The sequence below is a fragment of the Trichomonas vaginalis genome, chromosome II (assembly GCF_026262505.1).
Source record: "Trichomonas vaginalis G3 chromosome II, whole genome shotgun sequence".
Taxonomy (NCBI): domain Eukaryota; phylum Parabasalia; order Trichomonadida; family Trichomonadidae; genus Trichomonas; species Trichomonas vaginalis.
The window spans coordinates 7,656,637-7,675,260 of NC_067204.1; the positions used below are offsets into that span (position 1 = coordinate 7,656,637).

At 30.5% G+C, this 18,624-nt stretch overlaps 7 protein-coding genes across 7 annotated transcripts, besides 2 other annotated features; 5 read left to right on the forward strand and 2 right to left on the reverse strand.

Moving 5' to 3' along the window:
• Positions 1–391: part of a mobile genetic element that runs on past the window's edge.
• Positions 391–690: a mobile genetic element.
• An 846-nt stretch (positions 691–1,536) lies between these two features.
• Positions 1,537–9,069, reverse strand: TVAGG3_0503270 (beige/BEACH-related family; the record flags this gene model as incomplete). Its single annotated transcript, XM_001314927.1, has 1 exon — positions 1,537–9,069. One exon carries the CDS (start codon positions 9,067–9,069, stop codon positions 1,537–1,539), a length of 7,533 nt encoding a protein of 2,510 aa, XP_001314962.1.
• Positions 9,070–9,216: 147 nt separating this feature from the next.
• On the forward strand, positions 9,217–10,887 carry TVAGG3_0503280 (armadillo (ARM) repeat-containing protein family; the record flags this gene model as incomplete). Its single annotated transcript, XM_001314928.1, has 1 exon — positions 9,332–10,717. One exon carries the CDS (start codon positions 9,332–9,334, stop codon positions 10,715–10,717), a length of 1,386 nt encoding a protein of 461 aa, XP_001314963.1.
• A 744-nt stretch (positions 10,888–11,631) lies between these two features.
• Positions 11,632–13,077, forward strand: TVAGG3_0503290 (spectrin binding; the record flags this gene model as incomplete). Its single annotated transcript, XM_001314929.1, has 1 exon — positions 11,632–13,077. The coding sequence occupies one exon, from the start codon at positions 11,632–11,634 to the stop codon at positions 13,075–13,077; it is 1,446 nt and encodes a 481-aa protein (XP_001314964.1).
• A 238-nt stretch (positions 13,078–13,315) lies between these two features.
• TVAGG3_0503300 (cyclin-dependent kinase inhibitor 2C-related family) lies at positions 13,316–14,431 on the forward strand (the record flags this gene model as incomplete). Its single annotated transcript, XM_001314930.2, has 1 exon — positions 13,316–14,215. One exon carries the CDS (start codon positions 13,316–13,318, stop codon positions 14,213–14,215), a length of 900 nt encoding a protein of 299 aa, XP_001314965.1.
• Positions 14,432–14,521: 90 nt separating this feature from the next.
• On the reverse strand, positions 14,522–14,922 carry TVAGG3_0503310 (ribonuclease inhibitor domain-containing protein; the record flags this gene model as incomplete). The annotated part of the gene is made up of 1 exon (XM_001314931.2): positions 14,524–14,922. One exon carries the CDS (start codon positions 14,920–14,922, stop codon positions 14,524–14,526), a length of 399 nt encoding a protein of 132 aa, XP_001314966.1.
• A 1,360-nt stretch (positions 14,923–16,282) lies between these two features.
• Positions 16,283–17,671, forward strand: TVAGG3_0503320 (histone-lysine N-methyltransferase family; the record flags this gene model as incomplete). Its single annotated transcript, XM_001314932.1, has 1 exon — positions 16,283–17,671. One exon carries the CDS (start codon positions 16,283–16,285, stop codon positions 17,669–17,671), a length of 1,389 nt encoding a protein of 462 aa, XP_001314967.1.
• A 92-nt stretch (positions 17,672–17,763) lies between these two features.
• Positions 17,764–18,195, forward strand: TVAGG3_0503330 (Ankyrin repeat family; the record flags this gene model as incomplete). Its single annotated transcript, XM_001314933.1, has 1 exon — positions 17,764–18,195. One exon carries the CDS (start codon positions 17,764–17,766, stop codon positions 18,193–18,195), a length of 432 nt encoding a protein of 143 aa, XP_001314968.1.
• Between the last annotated feature and the right edge of the window lie 429 nt (positions 18,196–18,624).

An 18,624-nucleotide genomic window follows, 5' to 3' on the forward strand; every position in this document is an offset into this window, starting at 1 on the left:
GTTTGAGCGTTTATGACTACAAGCATAATGGGAGATATATAAAAGCAATAGATACAAATGGTAAACGTGTTTCATTAGCTTTGTCAAAACTTACAGGTATAAACTATGACAGTGATTTTGACCTATATGAAGAAGAAAGTGAGTCAGAAGATTATGAGCTGTTATATGAAGCACAGCAATGGGAGGAGTTGCAATACTTTTGTAAGTGAGAACGTTTATTTTTTACATTAGTGAGGTGAAGTGGTTGGCGGCTTTGTAAATATTTAAGGTTAAGTTAGTGTTGTCGTTTGTATTGTAAAATATACGTTAACGGTTTTGTAAAGTGTCAAATTCACATAACAGGGGTACGGTGGAACGCAGTGCCGTCGTACCCTTGTTATGTATACTAACTCAGAAAGGTCTGAAAAATGATACACTTGATCCCAACATTGTTTACTCAACATTAAAAATATTATTGCAAAGAAAACATTTGATTTAATAAACATTTAATTTATTATAATTAATTTTTTATTACAGTATAGTAAAAAATGCTATAAATAAATTATTATATTTTATTAAAATGTGACTTTTAATAGTAAGTGAATAAAATAAATCAGGAATTGGGAAAGAAATAAGGTTAATTAAAAATAATGAAAATTACAAGTTTAAGGTTAATGAAAAAGTGACAATGGGCGAGTTTGTCCCCCACTCGCTACAAATTTCTCATAATCTTTTTATAATAGCATTATTTTATATTGGTAAAAGATAATGTAACGTTATTATTATATAAGAATAAACATCTCATAATAATTTAATTAATTAATTCAATTAATACACTTATATTTAAAGTTGATTACATATTTCAGTGAATCAATAATCTCTTTTCAAAAAATCTGAAAATATTATTTCACATCTCGACGATAGTTGGAGTTTTTCGGGTGATGAAATTGATTTTGTGAGACTAGCAAGATATTTCAAATATAACTCAGTGTGAAGCAATGAGAATATTTGATGGATCGCTGTAACAATAAGAAAAATAAATACCACTTTTTTGTTCAAACTCATTCCTTTATCAGTAAGTGATGATACGACATCTGAATTTATGCTTCAGATGAGGATTTAAGTCTTCATTCAGTATCTGATAGAAAAAGAAAGTAGTCTTTGAAGACTTTGTTCCTCATTTGGGATTTAACATCTGTACAAGTACCTCAGATCTTCAGTAAATATAAAGAATTTATGCTAGTATATGTCCTATATTAATACATTTAAATCATGATATCAATTAAAAATCTGTGACAAAATTTGATACACGAAAACTATGGGACTAAATTTCTCGAATTTTTGGTGTCGAAATTCGAGGTTTTATATGATCAAATTGCAAAAAATGGCTCAAATTTGGAGATGTATGCAAGACATTTTTTAGAAAATTCTCTATGTAGTTCATATTAGGATGATATTGGACACTCAAAATTAAAATATTCAATACTCACAGGATATTCGATCTTATTTAAAAAATTATTATAATTATATTATAAAACAAAAATACATAAAAACATTTTATTCATAAGGTACAATATAGATAGATCCATTTTCTGCAGTAGCAACAATAGCATTCTCCCGGTCCACGTATTCGATTCTTACTACCTTAGAAGAACATTTAACAATCGGAATCAAATTAACTGAAGACAAGCATTCGCATAAATAAACATTTCCATCAGACGAGCCTAAACAGAACGTATCAATTCCACTTCTTTGTGTTGCGAAGACGCAGAGATCAGTTACTTCGAAACTGAGTCTTCTTTCTCTTGCCAAATCTCCATTTACTGTGTAAACTCTCAAGAAATTGACGAAAATTCCATCAACAGCTTTGTTATAAACAACACAAACAGATCCCATTGAAGGACCAATCGAAATGAAGAGAGGATTGCTCTTAGGAGGAAGTTCAACAGCTCTTGACACTTCAGCCCTTGACAATGAAACATAAATCAGTGAAGAATCCCTAGAAACACAAGCGGCCAAATCGAAATTACTCGAAACACTCAAACATGAAATTGTGTCTCTGTATGTTCTTACAACTGATCCTGTTGCATTTCTAATGATCAACAAAGCTGCATCTGTTCCAGCCAAAACAACCCATCCGTCATCCGTATCTGCACAAGATACTTCTGTGTGAACATGTCCAATTGTTTGGCCTGTCTCTGGTGCATTAAAAACATCGTGTAATGTAACAATTCCATCTTCAGGAGAACAACAAATAATTTGACTTCTTTTCCTGGAAACGATGTTTTTAGTGACATTCGAAGTGTTCGATGGCAAGATCTGGTCGTTCTGTTGGTTTGCCAATATGTTATCTATTGGCAATATGTATCTAAGTATCAATCCGTTCTGTGTCAATGCGACTAAGTTAATGTCAGTTTGAGAAAAGTTCACAAAAGTGGAATTAATCAAATCTTGGTTATTCAAAGAAATTTTTCTTTGATAATCAAATCTGAACTTTTTCTTTGGAAGTCTTTTAGGATGTGGTTCTTTAAACAATTGTGGAGGAATCTGTCCTACTTGATCTAACTGTGTTTCAATGTCCAATCTGATGCTTTCGTCCGATGTCGAATAAGAATCATCCCAAATGTCATCGTACAATTCTTTTTTGAAAATATTTTGAGTGTTTTCTGCGTTTTTTCCTCTTTGATTCACTCCGAAGATCAAATCAATCCATTCATTGAGATGTTCAGATGCGTAATCGCTTTCCAAGGACTTCCTCATCAGATAGATGTAATCGAATACATCTTTCGCCCAACTTGGAAGAATTACATCGTTGACGTTTTCTCCGAGATCGAATTCGTTTTTGTTCAAAAGGAAATCGACATCGTAAAAGAATTCAGGCGTCAATTCTCTGAAATCTCCCATTTGGTTGTTGCACAATCTAAAAGCGTCTTTCACGGAAAAGAACAATCTTGCGGGGTTGTCGAACCTTCCACTCTGCATTTTAATGTGTCTTGTTGTGAATGGCTCCATTCTCAACAGCCAAAGATAAACACTCAATGGATTTGAGTAGCCAGAACTATATAGGTGAGGTGACAAACCGAATTCAATTAATTCATTCATTTTCTTCTGACAATCTTCCAATCTTTGTCTGTTGAACGCTCCAACAGGTAAAGAGAAGTCTCTGTAAACGGATGGATCAGAGAGATCAAGGAATTCGGAGTCGTAATCCTTGATTGTCCATGGGAAAACAGGATACATGGAGGCAGAGTTAAATGTTCGGCCACTTAACTCATTCAAAATTATCAAATAGTCGAAATTAGAGATTTCGCCATTGACCCATTTATTTGTGAAATCCGTTGTAGAGAAGAAACTCAAGTACGGAACAGTTTGAACAAGATTTGCTGAAGGAGGAAGTTTCAATGCTCTTACAATTTGCATGAAAACTCCTTTCGAAGGCGTATCAAACAAAACAAAGTAATTTTTCGATTGTGAAGTGAACAATTCGAAACCAGAGAAAATTTTGTGTCTCCATGATCTCATTAAGAATTTCACGATGTCTCTTTTATCGATTACAATTCTTTTTTCGTGTTCTTTGTCATCTTTCATTTTAGTAATTACAATTCTCTTTGAATTGACAGACAATTGGCATTTAGTTTTGCATTCTATAGTTACCAATCTGCATTTGATTGTCAATGCATTTCTTGTCGCTCCTAAAACATCAGATGTTGGATCAACACTTTTTCTTGCTTTGATTTTTGTTGCTGTTGGAAGATAAACAACTGATTTGGATCTTTCCAAACTTAATGCTCCTGATTCATAAGAGAATTGCAATGTTTGTTTTGCAATATCAAAATTACCTGTGTCTCTAAACAATGATGCCATTTTGTGGTCATCGAAATCGAAGTTTCTTCTTGTTTTGTATGGAACAAATCCTCTGCAAACTGTTCTATCTCGTTTGTATTTAACGATGTTACGAGATTGTGGTGGCAAAGAAGAATTCCATGGAGCTCTTTCTAATGTCATTGATCTCCACATCGAAATCCACGCGTCTTCTCCATTTTGTAATTTTTCTTTTCTCATGTCATCGAAGGCGGAAACGACATCAAACGTTGGAAGTTTGATTTCTTGCACGGAATTCTGGATTTCGCGCAAAGAAGTCATCAAACTTGTTGTTATCTGGTTGCTCAATGTCTCAAAGAATGTTGTTTCTTTTGTAACATTCTCTAAAAAGTTAAAACCGTTTGACACAATTTCATTTGAAGGAATTTTGTAATCTACAGGAATTCCAAGTTTTATTTGCTTGGAAAGAACGAAACAAATTCCATCAACATCATTGAATTGTGTTAAATCATACTGGTTAACTAATGTTCCATCAATTTCAGCAACGAAACCAATCATCAACAACAAGTGTTTTTCAAAAGAATTTTTCTTATTTTGCATCAACAAATTTAATGCGCCAACACATAACTGTGAATCCGCCCACTCATTGTCTTCGTTTATACGAATTCCGAAGTATTGTTTCGGTGGTAATTTTTGAACTAACAAATGAACTTTGTTAGGATTTTTCAAAATGTTCAATTTGTTGAGTTCTTTTGCAGGCATTTTTTGATGCAAGAAAGGAGAATCAGTATACATCTCATTGAGCGCTGTGTTCTTCAGATGATATGTTCCTTCAATCAGTGTTGGTCTGAAGAAAATGAAATTGAAAACTAATTTTTCAAAAGTTGTCAAATCTTCGTCACTTTTTTCATTTTTCATCAAATAGATACACAAACTTTGGAGATAAATATTTTGAATTGTTTGTGCGTAAGTCATCATATTTAATTCTCCACCGATAATAGAGATAAGGACAAATACTTCCAGCCATTTTCCTTTAAACACTTTCACAATGAAATCAAAGATTTGGAGGTCACTTTGTTCATCAGATTTAAATGCAGCCAAAATTGGATAAACAATTGATAAATCACTAAAATAATAATTGGAATTTCTCGAGAGATTGTTAAACAAATTAACAAGATGTGATTGACTTAAATTGATAGCTATGTATATAGCAATAGGAAGAACTTCCGTGTTTCCGCCATCAATTATTCCTGTCAATCCTTGTAAAACAAATTCTTTGCAAACAGAAGGATCCATTTTCATCAAAATTTGGAAGACAAATGAATGGAATTCAGTCTTGGAAGAGAACATATATGACGTGGCTTGTATAGTATTGGATGTTAGCTCTGGTTTGTTCCTGGCAATCAGTTGTAATAAACAAGAAATGTTTGTGAAAATCATTTTTGTCACTTTTTGACAAGTTTTTGGACTTGTCATTTGAGAAACAATGAAACCGAGTAAATCAAATGTCTGGTTATCTTCTTGGGACGAAATAACACTTCTTAGGAATACTTGGTATTCATTTTCTTGAAGATTTTCGTTGATATAAAATGACATAATTTCAAAAATAATTTGTCTAAACAAAACAATTTTTTCTGGAGAAATATTTCTTGTTTTGACGGAGAAATTTTTGTCCGCATCTTTGTACCAATAATAACATCTCAAAATAGAACTCCAAAATGGAAAACTCAATATAGTTTTCGCTAAACTTGTATTGACAAACAAAACATCTCTGTAATGTTTGAGAATTTTCAAATGATTTTCTTCATCGCATTTTATCCAAATATCTAAATTAAGAACAATATATTCCAATAGTTGTTTCAAAAGGGATTTGTGCTTAATCATATTTGACAATTCATAAAAACCGTTGTAAATCTCAAAATTGAGACAATTTTCGGTTTCAATCAAAAGGTGAGAAATTGCTCTGAATCCATCAACATCGCAGAAAGAAATTTGTGCTGATTTACTTGTTGTCAGCACGCATTTCAAGACATTTATAGCGTTATGGCATAGATCTTTTTCTTTCTCATTATTTAGATTGATCATGTCTATCTGCGCAAACAAAGGAACAACATTTTCAACATTGCAAACACTTACAAAAAGTGACGGAAATGTCAATTCTCTTTTAATTCTTTTGATGTTGTGAACGAATTTCAAACCGCAAGAAGAGAATTTCGATGGTTTGAACCTACCTGTAACAAGATGGGGAACAAAACTGAAACAAACATCATCGTTCTTGTAGTTATTCCTTAATCCAAGAGTAAACAATTTGTTGTGATATTCCAAATCAAAAGAACCATTCAATAAACAAAAACTGCCAAGTTTCAGACCTTTTGTTGGATTGTTTTTGTATTTTTGACTTGGAAAATTGATCTTTATGTTATAATTGGTCGGTGACAAACCGTAGAATTCGTTAAATGTCAAAGAAAGTGACTTATTTGTATAAATTTTGATTTGTTTGCTTCTAAACGAAATAGAAACAAAATTCCATTTGTATTCCTGTAAATCTACATCTAAATTGAGTTTTGTGGTCACTTCACTTGATCTCAAAACAATACAAATCACACCATTTTTAAGGGAAATTCTCAATTCACTTTCATTATCTTTCTTTATTTGTATCAAGATTTGTTTTGTTCCTATATTTTGCTTCATGAAAAAAAGCCAAAAACTAAAAGTGAAGTCATTTGATAAACCGCAATTTTGTATTGAAACAGTTGATAAATTATCAAGACAAAGAGATCCGTCAGGCATAAACTCGCCTGTCTTAAATAACCGTTGTAAACTCTTAACAAAATTTGAATGGTAAAAAGGTAAATGTTCACCATCGAAAGAGCTCAACAAAGAAATATATTTCTGAACAACAACAGGTGAAGTGATCGACATAGCGATAAAATTAACAATAATAAGACATAAATCGACGTTTTCTTCTTCCACTTTTCCTTCTACACGCCATTCAAATAAAAGGTCCAAAAGTGTCATGTCAAAACCGCTTTCATGACATCTCCAGACGTTTATTGGTTTTGCTCTTAACAAGTCCAATAAAAATTTCAAAAGAGAATGTTGTTTTTGACCACCCTTGAAAACTTTTACCAAAAGTGTCAAAACACTTGGTTGTTTTATAACAAAAGGTTGGTGGTTCTGGCTGTATATTCCGCCACTTAATATATCAATCAGTTTATCTCTGATTTCATCATTAATTTTCACGTTTTTGTCAATACAACTTTCAATTGCAATTAAATTTTTCGCATTGATTTTCAAGTCCTTAGTTGTATTTGATAGAAAAGTTACTACTTCCATTAATATATCTACACTTTCTTTATCATCTTTCGAAATTTGCGTCAAATTTGTACATAAATTATCTGTCACTTTTGAAAAAGATTTTGAAATTTTTTGATTTGACATTGATTTGTTGATTGTCTTCAACATTTGTTTTAATATGATGTATTCTTTGTTCTCGAATAGTTCTTCGCTAAATACATCAACACTTTGTACTAAATCTTGTGAAACATCATCGGTTTCCATCAAAAAAGTGTCAAAAAGTTTTTCAAAATCTTTTCCAATTTCTTTTTCATAAAACAAACAAAAATAACTCCGACAGAAGTCAAATGAATCAAAGAAAATCTTCCGTGTATTAGTAAAAGACAAAATAGACATCAAATAAACAAAAATAGAGCTTCTCATGTATCTAACTGCTTCTAAATGAGTTTGTTTGATAGATTCGTAATCTGATAAACTGAAAAACACTTCAAGAATCCATGTACTTAAATCTTCTGACCATTCTTCATCGACATTCCTAAAAGAAACAGCAAATCGAAGGGAGAGTTCCGCAAAAATTAAGGGGAATATCGTAAAAGGTGACAAAATCTCTTTAAACGACGATTGCGAGCACTTTAGAAGTGTTGAACACGCGTGGTATCGTGTTACATTGAGTTCTAATGGCATATTTCCGAAGATAGTGGTTTCTGGAGCGAGTAACGGTTGAAATAAGATCTGATCAACAGGAAAATGGAAGGAATTGGAGATTTTGTCTGCGAGATAGAAGAAAACTAAGAGTTGGTTGAGTGATTTCTCCTTTTTCTCGGAGATTAGGACGTCAGAATAAATTTTAATAAATTTATTCGAAATTTCTTCGTCAAAAGATACGGTTTCTATAAGTAAATCTAGTTTCATCCTGAAGTCTTCATCAATTAGTTTCATATTGTCACAGTTTTTCTTCAATTCCAGTAACTTTTCTTCAACATATTTGATATCTGTTTTTTGTAATGGTTTTCGCTTGGAGTTTATATGGAAGAGTTTGGCCTGCTTGTGGAGTTTGATGGGATGATCTGTGTTTTTGGTAGTTTCTTGGTTGTTTATTATATGTTTTTCTAATACAGCGATGATTTTTGAGCAAATTGGCTCGAAAAGTATGTAAGGTAGGTTTTTATCGACAAATCTGATCGATTCTTTGAAGAATTTCAGTGAAAAAATGTACAAATTCGATAATGCTAAAACATTCTTGTGTAAAACAAGTTCGTATATCGAAGAAGGGATCCTCTCCTTAACTGTTTTCGAAAGATGTGTCAAAAAATCTAGAAATTGTGCCGGTAGATTCGATAAATTTATGCAAGTTTTGAAAATCTGCTCCGAAAGGACACCTAAAATCTGGTACGCACTGGATGGAAGTAGTTCGTGGTATAAGAAATACTCTTCTATTGGGTTTACGATATCAATGTAATTTATATCTTGTGGGAAACGAAGGAGATGCTCATAACTGTACAGAAATGCCGATGCTGCCATATTTCCTGCATAATAAATCGAGTTAACTGATTTAAATGTGGATATTGTGTGTAATGATTTCAATAAAACTGTAAAATACTCAGGATTGTGGCATCTATCGTAAATTGATACCCATGAAACGAAATTTTGAAGTGTAAACACTATGAAATACTTCGGATAGTTAGTTTTGAAATAATGAGAATTTGTGATTTCGTCTAAAACATCGGGATAGAATGTTAATTTGATATCATATATGGAAAGAATGTCTGATATCACGTAGCCTTCGCTTAGTTCCTTCTCGATTTTCCTTAAATCTGTTGGTGATAAATTAGGAAATTCGTAATCTTCAAAAATTGTCCGAAATTCTTCTTCCATTTCCTCGATTTTCTCATCTTCAATCGGTTGGATTGATAAGATTCGTATGATTAAATCATTAAAGTTAAATAATTCATACAAATCTATATCATCCATCAAAAACAAAAAAAAAATTAATTTGAATATCACTCTGAATTAATTCTCACAAAAAAATTCTTATAGTTAATAATTGTTGCGTTCTAACATCTTCATTAAAATATAAAAACATTGTCCAAAAATGTAAAAACAAATTGATTGAGTTTTTGTCAGCCAATCAACAGTTTCAACTCTTTTTACCGGGTTCACTAAAGATTATTAATCTGAATTGTATAATGAGTGATTAAGATTCATTTCATAAAAAACAAATTTTGATCAAAAAATGGAATATAAAGAATCCGATACGACCGAAAAAGTTCAGGACTTTAAACAAGTTGATGATACTCCAGTTGTACGTGTCAACAAATCCAAAATTATATCTGAAATACTAGAATCTGAAGCTTGTTCAAATTGGGATTCTGTGATTGATAAACTAAAACTACTTTTAAGTCTAGATGTACAAAACGAATACGCTATCAATCGTGATGATTGCAGATTATTGATTAGATTGGCATCAAATATGTCTGTAGTACCTGTTCAAAACCTATCTCTTGAACTTTTAGCAAAATATATAGCGCAATACAGAACTCCAGCTGAATGGTTTGTTGAATTTGGCGGACTACAGATCTTTCATCAAAAATTAGAAGATGCAAATTGCGTAATTCCATGTACAGCAATATTTGCTGCTATTGCCTCTACAGAAGTTGGTTTCAAAGCATGTGTAGAAATGAATATTTTTGATGATCTCATAAGTTTAGGTTTGTATTTCACAGATAATAGTCAAGATGAGAACTTTTCGATAGTAATTTTGAATTTACTTACAATATATCATTTACTACTTCATAAATTAAGCAAATTTGAGAATCATTCAGAGATTTTACAAAATTTAATTATAATTTTCAAGAAACTCTTCGATTTAAACTTTGATCAGATCGTACAATATTTCCCCCTCCTACTCAAGACTATAGATACAACAGAAGAAGACCCATGTTCCGTATTAATTGACTCTGAGTTAATTGATTTAGTGTTTAATGGCCCATCTATTGTTCCTCCACACTTGAGACCAACAATGTTCCAATCCATTGAACAACTTACTGCATTATCATACGACGGATGGAATGATATTATATTAGAATACATCCAATTCTCAACAATTATGGATTTCATCAAAACTCTTGAAAATAATCATGAAGAATATTTGACATGTTTTAGAATTGCAGCAAATTTAGCTTACATTGATCAGTCTTCTATACAATATATATTAATAGAAGAGAATACAAAATTCTTCATAACTATTTTAGAGAAAGCTGTTTCGAAAGCAAAAGTTTATACTGTTAGTGCAATTTTTAATGTTATTCATCATGGAAATAGAAATCAATTATCTCTTTTGTTTGCGACTTCTCTGCCTTTGCAATGCCTTGATGTTTTAGATCTTGTGAATGATGATAAATTGCTACAGCTCTTGGATTCTCTTTATAGAGCTTTAGATTCAATTGGAGATATTATAACTCATGATAAATATTACGAAGAATTTCGTGAACAATTGCCTGAAACTCTTCAAGAAATTCAAGATAGACTTGAATTAAGTGATAAACCATCTGATGAAAAGATTTGTTTGTTCATTACTTCAATGCTTTCAGATTTATATCCAGAAAGCTTACTTGAGTAAAAATATATTATTGTTTTAAAAAAAATATAGTTTTTGGATTTAGAATTAAACATAATATAATCGATTTCAGTTGAATAAGGTCATTTCATTGAAGTTCTGATTCATATTCAAACATATTGCTCTATATAATAAGATATATCTTATTCCATATCTAAAAATGATAATAAAAAAATGACTAAACATAGAAATATACTATAGATGAAAAGTCGAATATTATGTCATTTGGGATCATGGGAGCAAGAAGTTGGATTCCAAAAGGAAGGTGGTGAATTCCGAAAGCAAGTTAATGCAGCTCTTAAAAAGATTAAAGAGCTATCATGTGATAATGAATGACATCTTTAATTAAAATTTCATCCATAACCAACGGCAAGCATTTTTCTCAATTTGTTCAAATATAGTTTTACATTGATTTGTGATAGTTTTCCTCCTTGTCAATGTAATTGAAATGGTTCAACAATTGTTTTGTTAATATCTCCATATTGCACAATACTAAAAAATACTAAAAATATGCAATAATATAATCAAAATTTTTTGTGTTTCCTGAAATTACAACATCTTTTTTTAATAGAAAAAAATTATTTATTACAGCTTATGCTGGAATAATAAATATATAACTTTAAAATTGCAAAATGGAGAAAATGAATTTCAATAAAACTTTGAAACTCAATTGAAAAAATATTTTGCGCAAGGGAAGAAGCAATTTATGATTTTATATAATTTAAATCAAATCCGTAAATAGCGGTTTAAAAATTTTTTATTAATGTCTTGGGATCCGATTGACTGAAACCGCCGAAAGTATTTCAAACAATTTACATTGATTTAATTGATGAATTGAGATAATAAAGGTTATTATAGAAGATTATTCAAATATTTAAAAATTCATTAAAACCGAAAAAATCTCATTATATTTTTGTATGTCTAAAGTGCACTGCGATGAGGAGCATTTTGAAGTGCTGATGCCACAATTTGCAAGCTATTGTGAAACTATAGATTCAATATACCGGTTAAAAACAGATGCCGACGATGAATTAATTAAAATTTATCAAACAATTGAAAATAACTTGATTCAAACAAAATTATTCTCCCATGATGATATAATAAGTGTTTTATTAGTAGCATTACGATTTAACAATCGATTTGTAATGTCATATTACTCAATCTATCAACAAATTATAGATGCACAAAAAAATCAGATATTTAACAAACAACAAGTTTCATTTTTCAATAATATTAAATCTGATTTTGATTCGCTTATTGATCAAGACCTAAAACAATTATCAGAGGCAATATTAAGTGATGACATAGAATTATTTATATCATACACTCAAAGAGTGGGATTTGATATAAATAAACAATTCTCAAATAAACTATTTCCTTCATCAGCAAATAGTTATTCATTAATCGAATTATGTTGCTATTATGGGGCTGTCGGTTGTTTTAAATTTTTAAGGTCAGAACTAGATGAAGAAATTTCACCTGCATGTCTTCAACTTTCATTTTTAAGTGGAAAGCCTGATATCATGAACGAATGCTTAAAATATCAAACGCCAGATGAAATTTGCATGGAATATGCAATTGCTTCTCATAACATTGATTTTATTTCTTTTTTGATGAACGAATACGATTTGAGTATCAATGTTGAATTTTGTGGAAAATATAATAACCTTCATGCATTTTTAATTTATTTGGACCAAACAAACGATATCAATGAATGCTTTATCTATTCACCAATCTTTCGCATCCCATCTCTTTGTGAATATTTTCTTTCAAAAAATGTAAAAATAAATGTAAAAGGCTATAAAGATAACCGGAAGGCACTTCATAATGCTGCATTATGTAATTGCCCAAAAATAATGGAATTATTACTTACACATAATGCTAAAGTCAATATAAAATCGAAAAATAAAAAAACTCCACTTCATTATGCAGCTCAAAAAAATAACCTTGAATCAGTAATTTATCTTATAGATCATGGTGCAAAAATTGATTCAAAAGCTTATTTTGCTGAAACTCCTCTTCATTATGCTGCATTAAAGAATTGCCTTGAAACTGTTAAGGTTCTTATATCACTTGGAGCAAATATCAATGCAAAAACTGTAAATAACATAACTGCGATTTCTCTTGCGGCACAAAATAACAATAAGGAAATTGTGGAAATTTTAATTACGAATGGTGCATACATTGAATCCAAAGATTATAAAGGGAAAACTGCATTACTATATGCATCAGAAAAGGGTGATAAAGATCTCATAGATTTTCTAATTTCTCATGGGGCAAACCATTCTTCACATAGCTGCACAAAATGGAAATCAGGATATTGTAAATTCTTTAATTTCATATGGTGTCGATATCAACACTAATGATTATTTTAGGAGAACTGCTCTTCATTATGCATCAGAAAATAATTCAGCGAAAATTGTTGAGGACCTTATATCGCATGGAATTGATATCAATTGGCAAGACCGTTTTGGTAATACTGCCCTTCATTTGTCAATCATTAAAAATAATAATGATATTGCATTATACCTTATTTCACAAGGAGCAGATTTTAATATAAGAAACTATGAAGGATTTACAGCTTTAGGAAAAGCCGTGGTAATGGATAGAATATTAATTGCCACTGAAATTCTATCGCGAGGTGTAGACATCAATGATACAATGTGTGATTCAAGACCATTGCTTCATTTTGTAGCTCAATCAAACAATACGAAAATGATGGATTTTCTTATATCACATAATGCAGATATAAATGCAAAAGACAATTGGAAAAGAACCCCTCTTCATGCTGCAGCAATAGAAGGTTGTAAAGATGCGGTGGTATTTCTTATTTCACATGGTGCAGAAATTAATGCAATTGATGATATTGGAAACACGGCTCTTCATTATGCTGCAGAAAAAAATTTTATTGACATTGCAGAATTACTTCTTTTGAATGGTATTAATGTCAATATAAAAAATAACTATGGGATTACTGCAATGCGTTATATAAGAGCACATGACAATTTTGAAATGGCAGAACTTCTTATTTCTAATGGTGCGGATATAAATTGTATAGATAATTTTGGAAGATCTCTTATTCATAATGAAATTACATATGGGGTTTTAATTAATCTTCCACATTTATATTTTCTTATTTCACATGGAATAGATGTAAATATAAAAGATTTTCAACATTGTACTCCTCTTCATTATGCCGTAGCAAATTGTAATATCAGAGTAAGTGAAATTCTTATTTCTCATGGAGCTGATATTAATTCAAAGGACTTTGAAGGGAACACTCCCCTTCATTATGCAGTTTCAAACAATAATATGAGATTTGTAGAATTTCTTATAGACCATGGTGCAGATATTAATGCGACAAATAATAAAGGAAGAACTCCTCTTCAAAATGCCTCATACAGGAATAAAAAGAAAATAAATAAAATTCTTTTCTCTCATGGAATTCTTGCAAATTCAGAAGATGTTGATGAGAGCAAGGAGAAAGGATGTAGAATATAGATATTAATTAATTGGTAAAGTATTAGGGAGGTTTCTTTGATTAAATGAATTATTAAGGGTGAAGATCTAATAATCGTTCTATTGATATTTTGATTGAACGAAATCTATATTGTAGAATGAAGAATCATTTGCCGTAATAAAATTCTCCAATTCGATTTGCACATCCTTGAAAACATTATATACATAAATTTTCAAAACTTCGATTATTTTTGATTCAAACGTTGATTTGTATTAGAAGCATATATAATCATAATCATAATAATTTTGAGTCCTAATGCACATGTATAAAAGTTCATAAATTGTTAATTTTATATTAAATTAAAAACACAATATTGGAAATCCAATAATGATCTGAAGCAAAATGCATTTTGCACAACGACTGTCAAACAGCAATAGTTGAATGACTTTCTATTCACACCTGAAATGATGAGAGGTTCAATCAGAGAAGAATAGCAATCGATACCACAGGAAATTTTAGTGTCCATGAAAGCAGACATGCCAATAGAAGGCTGACCATATATCCTTACGCATCTGAGCTTCTTTAAGCCTCGAAAAGCTTCCACGCCAATCTCTATGACTGAAGGTGGAATGATAATTGATTGTAAATTCACGGCATTAATTAGGGCATAATTTTCAATGACTTTTGTTTCATTTCCTAAAGTCATTATTTCAACAGATTGATAGTGGAGTTTTGGGATTCTCTCCATTTCAATTGTTAAATTTCTCAATTTTGGACAATCTTTAATAGATTCATCTTGAACTTTGATAATACTTTTTGTACCAAATGAAAAAAGGCCAGAGATTCTAGTTCGGTACATGAATTAGGAAGTATTATTGCATTCAACTTTGAAAAACGGAAAGAGTCTGTGCAAATTACTTGCACACAATTAGGAACATAATATGTACCTATTATCTGAGAAGGGAAAGCATATAAGAGAGTTTGATCATAACTAAGTAATGCTTTATCGACAACAGCGCACACAGTAGATTGATTAGTAATAATTTCAATCAAATTATTATTGCATCTAAATGCGCTTGAATCCAAATATATAAGAGAGGATGGTAGATAAACATAATTGCAGCGTACATAAATGCAAGCGCATTCACCCAGTGATAATAATCCTTCGTTAAATCTCAATTCATCACCTGAGAAAGAGCTAAAACAACCATATTCAGAAGTTACACCATTGATGTATCTCAATGAAGAAGGAAATAAATAGGATTTAACAGAAAACATTAAATTAAAGCATGCATAATCTAATATTTCAAGTTTTGACTGCATTGGAAAGATCACTCGTGTAATTGAATAACATACGGAAAAACAAAATGATCCTATATTTTCTAGGGAAGTGCAATTGGAGAAATCAAGTTCTCGAAGTAATGTACATTGATAAAATGAATAATGTCCAAGAAATTTAAGAGATGATGGACTTTCGAAAAAAAGTTTTTGTAATGTTTTAATTGATTTTAAGGCAAAGTATTGGCTTGATGTTCCATTGGCAATACTAACAACATCAGAAGAAACAATGTATTCAGACACAGGATTCGCAATATCTTCAAGTATCAATGAAATTTTGCATTATTGAATTTCCAGAAAAATGTCACTTTTTTAGATCAGTAAGTTAAAATTGAATGCTATCTTTGCATTGAGGAAACATTTTTGGATGCCAATATGGGATATTGATACAGTTATAGTTGGTGTCTATAATACAACAATTTCGAACATGATAAATTCTCTAATCTTAAATAAAACTATTTTTAATAGTAAACTAGATTGTATCATATTTTGGGCATATTAAAATAATACAAAATATGAAGTAGATCATTGATGAGTCATATCAAATGTTTGTGGCCAATTTTTTCACAATTTGAGCTAATTAACATTATGAATCTTAATTAATATTTTAAATCAATAAAAATATATAAATAATTATGTTATGAGGTATCAATGACTGGTGTCTTGCATGTTGTCATGTTATTTCCATCAATTATCTTTGAAGATTTTAGTCTATTTACAACATCTTTGTCGGTTTTGTAAATTCATATTTTTAGGGAACATATTCATAAATGGATCATAAGACATATAATGATCTAATGGATCTATGTTCTGGTATAAATGATGCCTTTGTTTCATTGTTCAGTCTCGCAACTTATGATGAGAGAGAAATCGAATTGCTATACCAGGAAATCAAATCAAAGATTCTTGAACCAAAAATTATGTATCGAGCTCAGATTATCTCATTAATATATGAAATAACCCAGAACAGAGATAAATATTGTTCGTCATATCAATTTTTAATTGATAAAATTAATGGGGAAAATAGATACTCGGTAGAAACTTATAATGAAAACTTTTTAAATAAACTTAGCCCATTTCAAAGAGCAATTATTAATGATGATTTACATTCTCTTATTGATTTAACAGCAATGGAAGAATCAAATTTATGTCAACAACCACAAAGTAGATTAAGCTGGAATTTTCTTAATAGAGAACAGTTTGGTGAAATTTTACTTGTGTGGTGTTGCATGTATGGAGCTGAAAACTGTTTCAAGTATTTAAGAACAGAATTTAAATATGAAATTACACGCAGATGTCTTCAAAAATCGTTTTTAGGTGGAAACGCTGATATTATGCATGAATGTTTGAAATCTCAAATGCCAGATGATATGTGTATGAGTTATGCAATTGAATCTTATAGAATTGATTTTGTTCTTTATTTGATGAGTACATTCAATATTAGAATACCCCTTTCTGTCTGCTCTAAATTTTATTTTTTCCAGGGTTTTTTTATCTATTTGGATCAGACAAAGAATTTTAAGAATTCATTCCAAGATATTATGTTAATTAATTTCCCACCTTTATATGATTATCTCATTTCTCATGGTGCAAATGTCAATACACATTATAGTGAATATAAAAGCATTATCTCAGGAATAATACAAAATAATTATTACGAAACTGCGAAATTATTCATTGCCAAAGGAGTCAGAATCAATGTTGACATTGCATATAAAAGATCTCTTCTTTATTCTGCTGTTGAAGATAATAATATCGAAATGACTAAATTTCTAATTGCCAATGGTGCAAAAATCAATAGGGAAGTGGCTTCTGGAAATATACTTCATTTAGCAGTAAGGTACAATCTTGAAGAGATGACAGAAATTCTCCTTTTGAATGGTGCTAATCCTAGAATTAAGGATTTTGGTGGTAAAATTGCACTTAGCCTTGCGATTGAAAACAACAATAAGGATATATCAGAGCTATTAATTTTACATGGTTCTGATGTTAACTTCAAAGATTACAATAAGAAATCTTTAATTCATTATGCAATAGAAATTGGAAATCAAGATCTTGTTGAACTGTTAGTTTCACATAGTGCAAATATCAATGCAAAAGATAATCAAAATAATACTGCGCTTCATTATGCTGTAAAAATGGCAATAAAGATATTTTAAATTTTCTAATATCTAATGATGCAAATCCCAATATTAAAAATATCAATGGATGTTATCCCATTCATTTAGCAACATTACTGAAAAATAAGGAAATGGTAGAATCTCTCATATTGAATAATGGCAAATATCTTGTTGATGTTGATACAAAATGCAATAATGATAAGACAGCACTTCATTTGGCAGCAATAAATAATTCAATTGAAATTGCTGAATTTCTTATATCACATGGAGCCAATATGGACGTGACAGATATTGAAAATTATACACCATTTCAATGTGCAATTAGAAATTATCATAGAGAAATTATCAAAATTTTCATTTTAAATGGTGCAGATGCAAACACAAGAGTAGAAAAAGGATATTCAATTCTATATTTTGCAATAATTTTTGGTGATAAAGAAATGATAGAATTTCTCATTTCGAATGGAATTGACATCAATTCTGTAGTTGATGCTGATGGCAGAGCAGCACTTCATTTTTCTTTATGGATAAATTCTCAATATATCAATAATTATCCATATTGATAGTCTGGAGATTTTTGAGTTCCTCATAGATAATGGTGCTAACATCAACGCAAAAAATATCAAAGAAAAGTCGGTTCTTCATTATGCAATAAAGTATAATAACATTGCTGCTGTTGAATTTCTCATATCACATAATGTAAATGTGAACATTACCAATAAAAATGGACAAACTGTTCTTCATTATGCAGTTATCAAACATAATATTGAACTCGCCAATTTTCTTGTTACACATGGTTCCGATGTCAATATCAAAGATAAAAATGGAAGAACTCCTCTCCATATTGCAGTACAGCACAATTACAAAGAATTTGTTGAATTTTTAATCATGCATTGTGCAGATCTTGATATCAAAGATGAATATGGAAAAACGGCACTTTGTATTGCAATTGAAAACAATTATAATGATATTGTTAGTCTCCTGATTTCATG